Source organism: Hypanus sabinus, chromosome 10 (assembly GCF_030144855.1).
Source record: "Hypanus sabinus isolate sHypSab1 chromosome 10, sHypSab1.hap1, whole genome shotgun sequence".
Classification (NCBI taxonomy): Eukaryota; Metazoa; Chordata; class Chondrichthyes; order Myliobatiformes; family Dasyatidae; genus Hypanus; species Hypanus sabinus.
Window position 1 is genome coordinate 44,600,936 of NC_082715.1, and position 13,040 is coordinate 44,613,975.

The 13,040-nt window shown below is 37.6% G+C and overlaps 1 protein-coding gene across 2 annotated transcripts in view; it reads right to left on the minus strand.

Moving 5' to 3' along the window:
• Positions 1-13,040, minus strand: part of wdr35 (WD repeat domain 35) — a 77,764-nt gene that overhangs the window by 56,967 nt on the left and 7,757 nt on the right. For both annotated transcript variants that reach the window (XM_059981781.1, XM_059981780.1), the window contains exons 4-9: positions 10,733-10,825; positions 10,237-10,365; positions 9,649-9,782; positions 9,067-9,232; positions 7,202-7,347; positions 5,240-5,365 (exon numbers count right to left, since the gene is read on the minus strand). In XM_059981781.1, the coding sequence (XP_059837764.1) occupies positions 5,240-5,365; positions 7,202-7,347; positions 9,067-9,232; positions 9,649-9,782; positions 10,237-10,365; positions 10,733-10,825 (794 nt within the window). The remainder of the gene's footprint in view (positions 1-5,239; positions 5,366-7,201; positions 7,348-9,066; positions 9,233-9,648; positions 9,783-10,236; positions 10,366-10,732; positions 10,826-13,040) is intronic.

The following is a 13,040-nucleotide window of genomic DNA, read 5'->3' on the forward strand; positions in this document are numbered from 1 at the left end:
AATGCATTATTAAAATAGCATATTAAAAGATTGCATCAGGAAGTTTGTTATTTCTCAAATAATACCCCAAAACATTAGATAATCATTTCAACTTGTGGGAATCTTCAACAACAAAAAATTATAGCCTTTGGTTATCTGAACAACTGACAGCTTGATTCAGTGTGAAAATGTGCAAGCACAGAAAACAGTAAAACAGAGAAATGCAATAAAATACAAAAGGATTTTGCCAAATGGGCCCATGCATTACCACATTTCATTCAGGTGGAATAATTGGAGGTCAAGATTTTGGTGTGATTGCACAGAGATTAATGGTTTTATGACCAATGTATAGGAGAATTGATCAGAAATTAATATTATACAGTGGATTCCAGTTAACTGGGACACAGGACAAATTTTGACCTAATTAAGTGGCTGCCCAATTAGCCAGTTTCTTCTTTCTTTTTCCAGAATTTTTATTAAATTTCATATACACAAATACAGAATTCATAACTATACTTATTATAAATCAAAATAAGATAACACAAAATGCACTATATATAAATCACACTGATACAATCATGGTATCACATATTCATGATCAATCAAATAAAATAAATTGAATTATGAAATACAATAATATGGTTAGTTATAAAAAACATCTACACCCACTACCAAGACAAAGCTGGTTGGTAAAAAAAAAACAAGAGGAAAAAAAAGTACTTTATCATATAGTGTTCTTTAATAATAGCCCAGATCTATATTTTAATAACAATAACAATTCAAAGATTTTTAAAATAGTTCAGAAAGGGTCCCCATAGCATTTGAAAATTTTGGTTAGAATCTGAAATCGAATAACGAATCTTCTCTAAATTTAAACATGACATAACATCACAACCATTGAGCATGTAGCCAGTTTCAAGGAAATAGTAAAAAGGTAGAAAAAAGATAAACTACCATCTGAGTAACAAATTATGCATTTAAATGAAATACAGAACAAATTCAAACACTACCAATGCTACTAGAGTACTATAAAATTGTATATTAGCTCCTATTAGTTATCAACAGAGGAATTCATCCGATATACGCTGCCGTGCACGGGGTGCCCAGAGAGGAACAGCGCCTCCAGTAAAGAGGCTTGTCGTGTCCATTCTGGGGTAGCTTCCTGACCTTTGGTGCACACCAGACACTCAGCTCTCACCTATGGCTCTAAGTAACTGTTTGACGCGGTCATACCCCAGGCCACCACTTTGTCAGGCAGGCTAAACCATTTAAGAGTAGTTAGCAGGCCTCATACCCTGCTGAATTAGGGACATGTCTGTTCTAGCAGGTGAAGTCAGCTCCAGCAGACTGGACAGATGAGATCATCAGTGAGACGCAACGAACAAGGTGGTGCTTCTGCAGCTCTTCAAGGAGAGTGAAGGCATGATAAAAGCACTGAAGAAGTCATGGTTATCCACTGTAACCAAGGAAGTCCCCAGTTTGTGATGACTACTCGTACCACAGGACTCAGATTTCCAAGGTCAAGAGTGTAACTGTCCCAGTGCAATGGCTTCTCCACTTTGCCAACTCTCCCACAGGAGGTTTCACTGTCATCGTCAGATAAGGCTTGCTAACTTGCTAACTAACTTGCTGCTATATTCTTTTAATTGACTGTAAATGAACAAAATAGTGCAGATAATGGACCCTTTCATACAAGGTTTTCAACAATTGTATCCTCCAAATCTTCATTTTAATTGTAACTTTCAAGATGATTATAATTATCAATACTTTCATTTTCTTCATAGTTCCAAACTTTTTGAAATAGTGAAATTATTTCATTTTCACTCCCGCCGTTTCTGGCATCTCCAAGCCTGAATGCTTGAAATCACAATGAGCAAAACTCACTGCAGAATTGTCTTGCTGCTCATTTCTTGCCATCTGTCACTGACAAAAATTGTTGCTTTTTGAACACACACACGACACTATTTAAAAACTGTTCACTCTAAGCATGCTGTAGTGTCTAATGGCCACACAAGTTCACGCGACTGACACTGTTCAGCAAATCTCCTTTCCCAATTAAGCAGCATAGCGTCCCAAATAATTAAAGGGAATTCCAGCTATTTTCTCAATTGAGATTTTGTTCTTTAAGACTCGTCCCAAATAAACAGCTGCCCCAAACCAATGGATCACTTAACAGGAATTCACTGTACTCGAATGTATGAAAAGTTTAAACATTGTTTAAAAAAGAATATCCTATGAACAAATAAACAAATACAAATCAAATAATTTTCATACACCAATTTAACTTTCTTACTTAAACTATATAATGGCATTCTCCTTTTCTTCACAGATCTGGTTTCTTCCTGAAAAGGATCTAGCCTCAGCAATGCTTTATGCATTAATGGATCTTATCTCTCCTTTAATATAATAAACTGTGACAATAATAAAACTTTTCTAAATCTAATTTAAGAGCTCTGTGAATTAAAAAAAAATCTAAAAGAAAAAATGAAATGCAAGAAAACCTACTAAATATTTGTGTCTTGGTCTACCTTAGAAGATGTATTTCCAATCAGATATTGAAAAGACCTGAGAATTATTCATCTCATCGATCATCTGTGCATTTAGTTTTTAATTTCTTGTTTGTATTATCAGTTTACACAGGAGTTTTCATCCCATAATAATTTTTTTCAAAAATAAACATACAAAAATTGTATTCCTGAAGTATAACATGGCGGTTAGGTTGTATCCACCAGTCTAGAAACTCAGCCAGCACTTTAGAATACAATTTGCATTTCCATGGATCAGCGTTTGTATCTCTATGTACATATAATGATGTTGTTCCCTATAGAATGCTGTTAAAGAACACTCCCAGGAGATATTAGTCTGCATGATTCTGAAGCGGAGCTACTGTTGAGTCATCTCAGTTCAAACAGTTTTTAATAAAGCTTCTTAATTAGCTGTGCTGCGATACAAGTAGGTCCTCCCTGAGTTGTTTCTACAAGGTGCTAGAGAGCCAACTCTTATTTGTGCTCTTTCTTTTGTTTAATTGATTTCATTTGACTCTTCTCTCCAGCATCTATACAGTGCTGACATGTCACACCCATACCACAGACAGCAACTGACCCCACCTTCTTCCTTCCTCCCACCTCACCATGCTCATAACCCTTCACATAAACCTCCCCTCCTATCACAACCTCTACACCCAAATCTCCCAAATGACTCCTAAGCACTGATCTTTCAACCCCAGATATCAATCACCCACCTGAATACCATATACAGGTAGGAAATAACTGCCCAATACAATTTGATTTGACTCAAAGGACCGCAATTGCCTCAGTTCTACAACCACGTTTGTATATGTAAAATAGACAACAGGGTGACCCGTTGGGGCACTCTTTGAGAGAAAGGTGGTGCAATCTGATGTGACCAGAATGAACATTAAATTTTCCTGAATGCTATTGGTATTGCTTTGCTTTGGAAATTGAAGAAGAAAAACCAGTTTATTGAAGAGAAAGACGCGTAGCAAGGACACTTCTGATGGCAACATCTCTGGTTCATCTGCCACCCTTGTGCCTCTTCTTGTCATTCTGGAGACGTGCAGCCTTATCATCCCCTGTCTCTTCATCTCTTCTGTTGTTTATTCTTTGTCTCTGATCTTGGTGTCCTCTCTTCTTCTCTCATCCTTTTTACCCTGGCTCTTTGATCCTGGAGTCGTGCGGCCCTGGCCTCATCCAATTCTTGTTCTCTCCCTCTCCTTGTCGCTTCCCAATGATGTATGGTGTCATCTCTTGACCATAATGTTCCCCTTCTCTTTCCACGTGGCATAATTAGGCTGACTATATTTTTTTTACTCTAATGCTGGATGGAAGATACAAAGCAGTTATATCAAAGAAAGCTGATTATTCTTGATGATGTGGCTGGTGCTCTCCTAAATGGACATGATACAGTCAGCACTGTCTTTTCACTGCAGCAAAGGGTTTCATGGTTGTCTCAAAGTACATCACTATGTGTTAGGGGATGTTATATCACCCTTAAATTTAGAGAAGATCCTATGTTTCAGTTTTTGAATCTAGTCAAGAATTTTATACGTTGTGGGGACCATTTTTGAGTTATTTTCAAAACCTTTGATTTATTGTAAAAGTACAGATGGTGGCTAATAATATATTTTATATGATAAGGGTTTCCCCCCTTTTTTTTGCTTTTCCTAACAGCTCTGACTTTGGTAAGTGGGTTTAGATTTTTTTCTGTATAACAGTATTATTAAATTTCAATATTATGATTTAATTTAATTTTATGAATACAGGGTTTTGTGATTGTAACTATTTTTAATACAATGTTGATGTTTTTTGACATAATATACATCTTCTTGTAGTCTGTATTCCTTTATGCAGAAACTAATAAAAATATTGAAAGAGAAGTATGTCATTACAATAAGATTTAATGATCTCTTATTGATGGGTGGCAGTTAGATCTGTCCCAATCTGGCACATGCTGATGGTGATATGTGACCACTCGAAATAGAGCTGCTCAGGTTGGCATCACTGCTGAGGCTGGTCGTGCCTGTGCATCTTGGTGCCGCGTCCCGATTTCCATGATGGCGGATCAGCTCTCGGGTGAAAACGGGGCAGTTCATTTTGGTGAATGAAGAATTTTATATGAATATATAACCCTGAACTTTGCCTGCATTCTGTAAGTTAGCGCATTTTAAGTCGATTTAGCCAAAAATAGTGCCACTGTAATGCACCGTTTGTGCTAATTGAAGGTCACAAACAGACAGACAGAGTACGAGAGTTTTAGTAGTATATAGATAGGAATATCACTATTTAGCCTTACATTTCCAAGGGCACATATTGAATGCCTAGTAACTTGAAATAATGAAGTTGTTATTTGTTTTATAACTAGCATAAATTCACTGTAAACCATTTTTATAGGCTTATTTGGTTCACTCAAATTTTCAGTATAATACATATGAGAATTCTCAATTTAAACATTTCAACAAGAGATTGGTTGTCATTTGATGATAGACATTCTCCCATCTTTCAAATTTTGGTAACTATTTTCACCAAGTAACCTACTCTTTTGTTTTTGGAAATGTGTGCAATTACAATACATCCCACATTCCCACAGTCGTTACACATTAAAAATGTTTAATTCTCAGTAAAAAGTGCTTTAATTTCAATTCTAAACTGCATTAAAAATAAGCAATCTTTTTGAGAAAAATAATAGACACATTGATAACCTGGTGATACACTTAAAAGTTTTGAATGTTGGGAGGTTTTACCTTGTAATCAGGTCTAATGTTGGCAAAATATATAAAAGAATCCACTGCAAGGGCAATTCTCAACCCTCCTCCTTCCCATGAAGCCGCGTACATTTGCTTGCCAGGAACTTTTAATGTACGTAAATGCTTGAAAAAATGGTAAGAGAAGAAAGTATAAAAGCAAGGTATCATGTTATTGTAACATCCCACAAATATATGCAAGGCATTTTACTACAAAACAGATTTTGATCTGAATTATTCCGTGTATAATACATCTGCTAGATAAACTACAAATTATCAGAATAGTTTGGAGCATCATTAAAAGTTAATGAATGAAGGAATCAGATTCAGAGAGTCCCAGGAATCTTTTCATATTGGAGTAGACATTCAACTCTCCTTGCACTGGGTCTGTGAAACAAGAAAACATAACAATTCTGCTGCCTCTTTTAGAGTCTCTACACCGAAACATAATGGAAGCCTGTCAACGAGACTGACTTTCAGATGGGACTATTTTAAGGTAAAAAGAAACATGTTACACTAGAGAAAACTCCAGCAGCCATATGTTGTACTGGAAGGCCTGTTCCCATGTTATACTTTTCCACGCTCCTGTTTCCTATCAGAAATTCCACCACACCTCCAATCCATCTAACATGAAAGCCTCATTAAAAACCATGGTTCAGAATCTATCAACTTCTGCTTTAAATATACCCACGGACTTAGCCTCCACCGCAGTATGTAGTAGAGCATTCCACAGATTCACCACTCTTTGGTTAACCTCCTCATTTCTATTGTAAAAGGTCAATTTTGAGGCTCTGCCCTCTAGTTCTGTTTACTCCCACCAGGCTATCTGACCTACAAGTTCTTTGCTTTTGCCTCCCTCCCTTCTTAAAGAGTAGAGTTACATTTGCAATTTTCCATTCCTCTTGAACCATTTCAGAATCTAATGATTCTTGAGAGATTATAACTAATGTTTCAATAACCTCTTCAGCTATCTCTTTCAGAACCCTGCAGTGTAGTCCGTCTGGTCCAGGTGACTTACCTTCAGACGTTGAATTTACCGTCCAAGGATTCCATCTCCCTCCATCTCACAGCCCTTTTGATATTTCCAAAGTTAGTGATTTACCATCTTTGCTATCCTCTCCCTCTCCTGTGATCCATTTTTCAACCCACCCATCCCTCCTCCCACAGTCTTCTCTTTCACTGAGGCCTGATGAGATGACGAGGCTACTTAACCACGCACGCGTTCCATAGTTGTTATGCAAGAAATATCCTTTCAGCAGGAAACTGAAAGACTTCCAACATACCAAATTTGATTCATAGACCATAGTGTGACCATCCCTGACATACTTCACATTTTTACACCCAACCATTTTGGTATATAGACTTTTTAAACAAATATGGAAGAGAACTTCTGCACCAATAATTTAATCATCTTTCACCAGGTTATTTATTTTACTGTTTACAGTAAAACTCCGATCATTTAGCACCAGCAGGACTTTGTTGGTACCAGACTACCTGATTTTCTGGACTACTGAATATTAGTCTAGTTAATACCTTTTAAGACACACTTTTATTTCATTTTCCACATGCTGCACACAGTATAATAAATTTTCCAGTGAACCCAGTGAATTTAAAATGAGTGGCAAACTGAGCCTGGCGAGTTTATAAGGAGCAAAGAATAGAACCTGGTCAGTTTTGGCAAGTTTCTGGTCTCCCATGTCCCAAGGCCTCACAACCAGTCCATGCCCTGGACTCCCTAGTTCAGACCATAAACCCCATTTCACTTCTGATCCTGACTTACACTCTGGAATAAGGAGTGAACCAGGTGCTGACCCATTGAGTTTCCTGAACACCTGGATACCAGATTTGCAAAATTTTACAGTAGTTCTAAACAGACATGATCTTCCACTGAATATCATGTTTAAATAAATAGTTGGCTTCCTGTTCCACTCATAAAGCTGGTGATAAAGAAGAAAAACTTACCTCACCAAAAGGAGTGTAGAACTGTACAACATTGATCTGCTTATCTTGACCAGGTGACATCTGGGAACCAGCCACTGCCAACACACTCCCACAATAGTTCCACTGAATGCCAACCACATTTATACCAGTATCAAGCAGGATAGGATCTATCAGGAAAAAAAATCCTTATTCCCTTTATTCACTCTATCTCTGGAGGGTAAATATTTCAGAAAGGCAGCAATCAAAACATTACAAACACAATTGCACTGGTTAGGGTACAATCGAGATGAACACAATCACAAATCTACAATTCAACTTTGAAACTATATAGTTACATCCTGCTATGCAATGACTTTTTTCATTTTACTTTAACAATGTTTCCACTAATTTCATCAAAGATTTTTAATCAATAAAAATAAGGTTCTTAGTAAGTGCTTGGTCTTCCAGTTTTCATAAGAAATCATTAAAAGTGTCCTGGTTGAGTGGGGTAGGAAAACTACTAAAACATTTAATCACGTGAAAATATACACTAGTTAGTGACTTGGAACTTCAAATCTATTAATATATACTAATTGTGCCTGAAGGTTTACAACTGCTGAAGGAATTGAACTATGCAACTCCAGTAAGAAAAATACCTATGTTTTGGCTATTCAATACTTAAGTACCATTCATAACCACAATGAAAATATACAAATTTTAATTCTGATTACTCTGCCATCCTCCTTTAACAAAATGATCAAAGTTGTTTTGCTGGAAAAGTAAAGGGGGAATGATTCAGAATAGGTTGTGGTGGGTGGAGTGTGTAGGTAAAAGATGTAGCATCCCTGTGGTGGTGGTGGGGAGATTGGACGATGGCAAGTGTGTAGGGAAAGGAAATTATAGCAGTTCTAATGGACAGTGCAAGGGGTTCTTCTCTTAGTAACAGCTTGTGCTTCAAGAATCGTGAATTAATCTTTACCAGTGCTCCCTACAGGGAACGACCTCCCAGGCTACGCAAATATAGAAACAGAGTAATGCTCTTCCGTCCAATACTGGCATCGACAATAACATTTATATTCAGAGAGTACTTAAGGCCGCAATAGCTCTCTGACTCTCTGCTGCAATGCGAATCATAAGAGCAGGGTGTATTCACTTCTCTGTCCAATGGATAGACAGGGAGTGCTGCACCAAAACAGCCTGAAATTTCTGAAGAGGTAGTAGATGATCAAGCACTCAAATAGGCTCTGTGCCCAGGGCAAGCAGGCCTACAAATCTAACATGCATCTCTACACTGCACTGTACAAGCAGTAGCTCAATTCCAAGAGTATGGTTGTTGCTCGTGATTAGTGATCGTAGTGTTACTCTCAACTTCAACCATGCAGCTCCAGATATATTGCCAGTACCACGTAGTAAACTGAAATGCTAACCTCAACTTCAACCATGCAGGCCAGTACCAAATGGTAAACTGAAAATCTTAAGCTGGATTGCAGACAGCAGAAAACCTACTCCAAAAGCAGATTCCTGTAAAAGCCAATGAGTCACAGGACGCAAGACTATCAAATAAATGTTATCTTATTGCCTATCACACTAATATCCGAATGTTCTCCTGCTCTCAATACTGAAGAGAATGGGGAAATGAGTTGCAGAAGGTGAAAATTATTATCAGAAAATTTAACAATTTAGAGCCAACCTGAAGCGTGCAATGCCCTTTTATTAAAAAAAAACTACACCTTTACTGCCATTTTCAAACTTAAGCTAATACTTTGTACTAACCTTGCTCTCCACCTACATTCTCCTACTCCTTTCCAATCACTAGAAAAAAATCTCTCCCAATATGTTAACATCCACATTTTCAAAATACCAATCATCTTGAATCCATCCCACATTTATACAGTGATTGTACTTACTCTCATCATGTTCATGACGCATTATCTGACAACGACCATTATCTAAGCAGATTGCCAAACAAGGACAGTCTGGTTCAACATAGCCTTCGGTTCCAGAATACCAATGGATGCCAACAATGCTGACTGCACCAGTAACATTAATAAGGCATTGGAGCACAAGCTTCATCTGAAAGGTTTAAAGATATACTGAATGTATTGGAATCAAATTACAGATATGCAAGTATTAAAAACTACAATATCCAAATTCTCTCCAGCTTCTTACTTGCAGTGACACATTTTGCAATTGCACTTACTTAATACAAATATAATGTAGGCAGTAGCTGAAATAGAAATTAAAAATTTGATTGTTCCCCATTGGGTCACAATAAAAATTGTTCATTTCACCAACGCACACAAAAGAATATTAACCCTTCTTTATGCTGTCTTCTCACAACTTGAAATAGTCTCAATCACAAGTAAATAAAAATACATGTAGCATATTTAGAATTCAACCTATAAAGATCCAGATCAACCAAGTAGTATTATAAAAATGACAGGAGCATTTAATAATTTATAAGAAATCGTAAACAGCAGTAAACGTACAATGAAATTTCCTTGACTATCATATATATGTATTTCTCCATTGGCCATGCCAAATATAAGAATCTTGCTGTCTGGTGACCAGGCTACTTGGCTCAGCTGTAAGCCCTTCAGTTCCTTACCCCAGATTCTGTTACCTAAGAAAACATTAGAGAAAATTTGAATCCATCATTAAGAAAAGATAAATAAAGAAAATACTCTTAAGGCAATTAGAAACAAACCAGTAGCAAAAAAAAACCTTATTTACAGTTAGTGTTAAATACTGTATGTGCAGGATTCCTGGCTGCACCTTTGGATCAAATAATGCTGATGGTTGATATTCTTTCACATCTACAGTGCTAGTAACCAAAGCCAAACTTCTTGCTGAGTAGCTCCAAAAATGCTAATTTATAATTCAAAGTAAGTTTGGGAATAATTATGTATTTACCTAATGCTGGATTATATATGAATTAATATACTAACTGACAAATCAACTAACCTTTATCCCAAAATAAGATTCAAATGAAAATATTACCCATGAGAAATCCCTATAGATAAATGAATATTAAAATCTTTTTCAAAATTACATTTTCTTAGTATGAAATAAATTACCATCCACTGAACCCACAATGACAGCACCATCTTCATACACAATGCAGATTTTTAGTCCATCAGCATTCCAACTCATACCACGAACAACAGATTTATTCCTATTGTTGATCATTTCTTCATACCAAGAACCTGAAATCAATTCACAAGGTCTGTTTTCATAAAAAATTTCAATAATATTACAAAACAAACTGTTGCAATCAGCACCATCAATTTAATATCAATCATATAACACTGCTATTTGATAAACACTTTCTAACATAAATAAGATATGATTATGTCATAAATACAGAGCTTAATCGTGTATCTAACTAGATATGACAAATACGAGTTTGCAATTCATTTCATCTACTGAATTGACTATTGCTTAGGTTTATCTATCACCATACTTAACTATATTAGTATCTATGAGATCAGTTTAGTAAATATTCATGTACATCAATAACCATTTTATTTATATCAAACTCAATCTTACACACCGCAAGAAGAGTTAACTGACCTTTGTATAGCATCCATACAATAATTAGACCATTCTGGTCACTAGTTGTTAATTTCTGGTAATGCTCATTCCAAGTCACCACCTGTACAGCACCTAAAAAACATTAATTCAATTAATATACTGTAACAATCGATCAGAATCTTAATTACCAGAAAACCAGGTATGATTTGCAGAAGTTCTGTGGAGGGCTATTTCAAGGGCAAAGAGACAATTTTGAACAAGGTTGGAGGCGGCATTGGATGTACGACAACTCTGGCAGGGTTTGCAAAATATTACTTCCTACAAAGCGAAACCCAATAGCACAAATGACAGCGATGCTTCACTGCCAGATGAACTCTACGCCTTCTATGCCCACTTTGAAAGGGAGAATATAGCTACAGCTGTGAAGATCCCAGCAGCAAATGATAACCCTGTGATCTCTGTCTCAAAGTTAGGCTGTCTTTAAAGAGAGTGAACCCTCGCAAGGCAGAAGGTCCCATTGGAGTACCTGGTAAGGCTCTGAAAACCTGTGCCAACTGTTATGGAGGATGAACAATTCTGATGGACAATGGGGTGCAGAGTTGCCCATATTCCCTCCCCCCCCAGGAGAATCACAAACCATTACTGTTGCTATGCTGCTCATGAGAGAGAGAGATGAAAAGAAAACATGCAAGAACATCTGCTACAGATAAGAGAGGGGAGAGAGGCTTGTTGATTCACCGTATTATGACTTCTGAGAGGGTTATTTATTTTATACCATTCTGTTCATTAACATTCCTCAGTGGACAGCGGGAGTGGGCTGGTTTGATGGACACAGTCATTCAAAATTGATTGATAACTGCGACCCCGTGAGTAGGGATAAAAGTGAGGTCTGGAGAGACACCCTTCAGACACACCAGGAGACACACTAGTGGACACTGATTGAGTGTTGGAACCCACAGGAAGGTGTGGGGCTTCGGAGATTGAACCAGGAGGTCGGTCAGTAAAACTCACAGTGTCATATCAGGGCTGGTGGGGACTTGTGTGTGTGTCTACTCATGCCAGAGTGACAAGTCCACCACAAGAACAGTCTAGCTGAAGGTCAGAGGGGTCATAACTGAATGGCCACAACAACACGACGGATCAAAAATGCAAAGGAAGGTTTGACTGCTGTAGCTGTTACTTCTCGCTCGCTCTCTCTCTCACTCTCCAACGATTACAACACAACAACCATATCTATCTCAGCACGCATGAACTAAACTGAACTTTATATTCTATGACAATTCATTTTCCTCTAGACATCGATAGAGCTTGTTTATTATTGCTTATTACTATTCCTACACTTTTAGGTTTATTATTGCTAACGTGTGTTATCTATATATTTGCATTATTGATATTGATTTGCTTATTTTATTAATAAACACTTTTGAATATAGTACCACCAGACTCCAACGGATTCTTCTTTCTCTGCTGGTTAGACACCCAGTTATGGGGTAAGTAACACAACCAACTGGTGGGAGTATTCAAGGACATTTTCAACATGTCACTGCTACGGGCAAAAGGTCCCATTTGCTTCAAAAAGGCAGCAATTATACCAGTGCCTAAGAAAAATAATGTAAGCTGCCTTAATGACTATCACCCGGTAGCACTCACATTACAGTGATGAAATGCTTTGAGAATTTGGCCATGACTAGACTGAGCTCCTGTCTCAGCAAGGACCTGGATCCATTGCAATTTGCCTATCACCACAATAGGTCAAAGCAGATGCAATCTCAATGGCCCTTCACACAGCTTTAGATCACTTGGACAATAAAAACATCTACGTCAGGACCCTGTTCATCGACTATAGCTCAGCATTTAATACCATCATTCCCACAGAACCTGGGCCTCTGTACCTCACTCTGCAATTGGATCCTCGACTTCCTAAGTGGAAGACCACAATCTGTGTGGATTGGTGATAACATCTCCTTCTCCCTGACGATCAACACTGGTGCACCTCAGGGGTGTGTGCTTAGCCCACTGTTCTACTCGGTCTATACCCTTGACTGTGTGGCTAGGCGTAACTCAAATATCATCAATAAATTTGCTGATGACATAGCCATTGTTGGTAGAATCTCAGATGGAGACGAGAAGGTGTACAGGATTGAGATATGCCAACTAGTGGAGTGGTGTCACAGCAACAACCTTGCACAACGTCAGTAAGACAAAAGAGCGGATTGTGGACTTCAGGAAGGGTAAGACGAAGGAACACATAGAGGGATCAGAAGTGGAGAGAGTGACCAGCTTCAGATTCCTGGCTGTCAAGATCTCTGAGGACCTAACCTGGTCCCAACATATCGATGCAGTTATA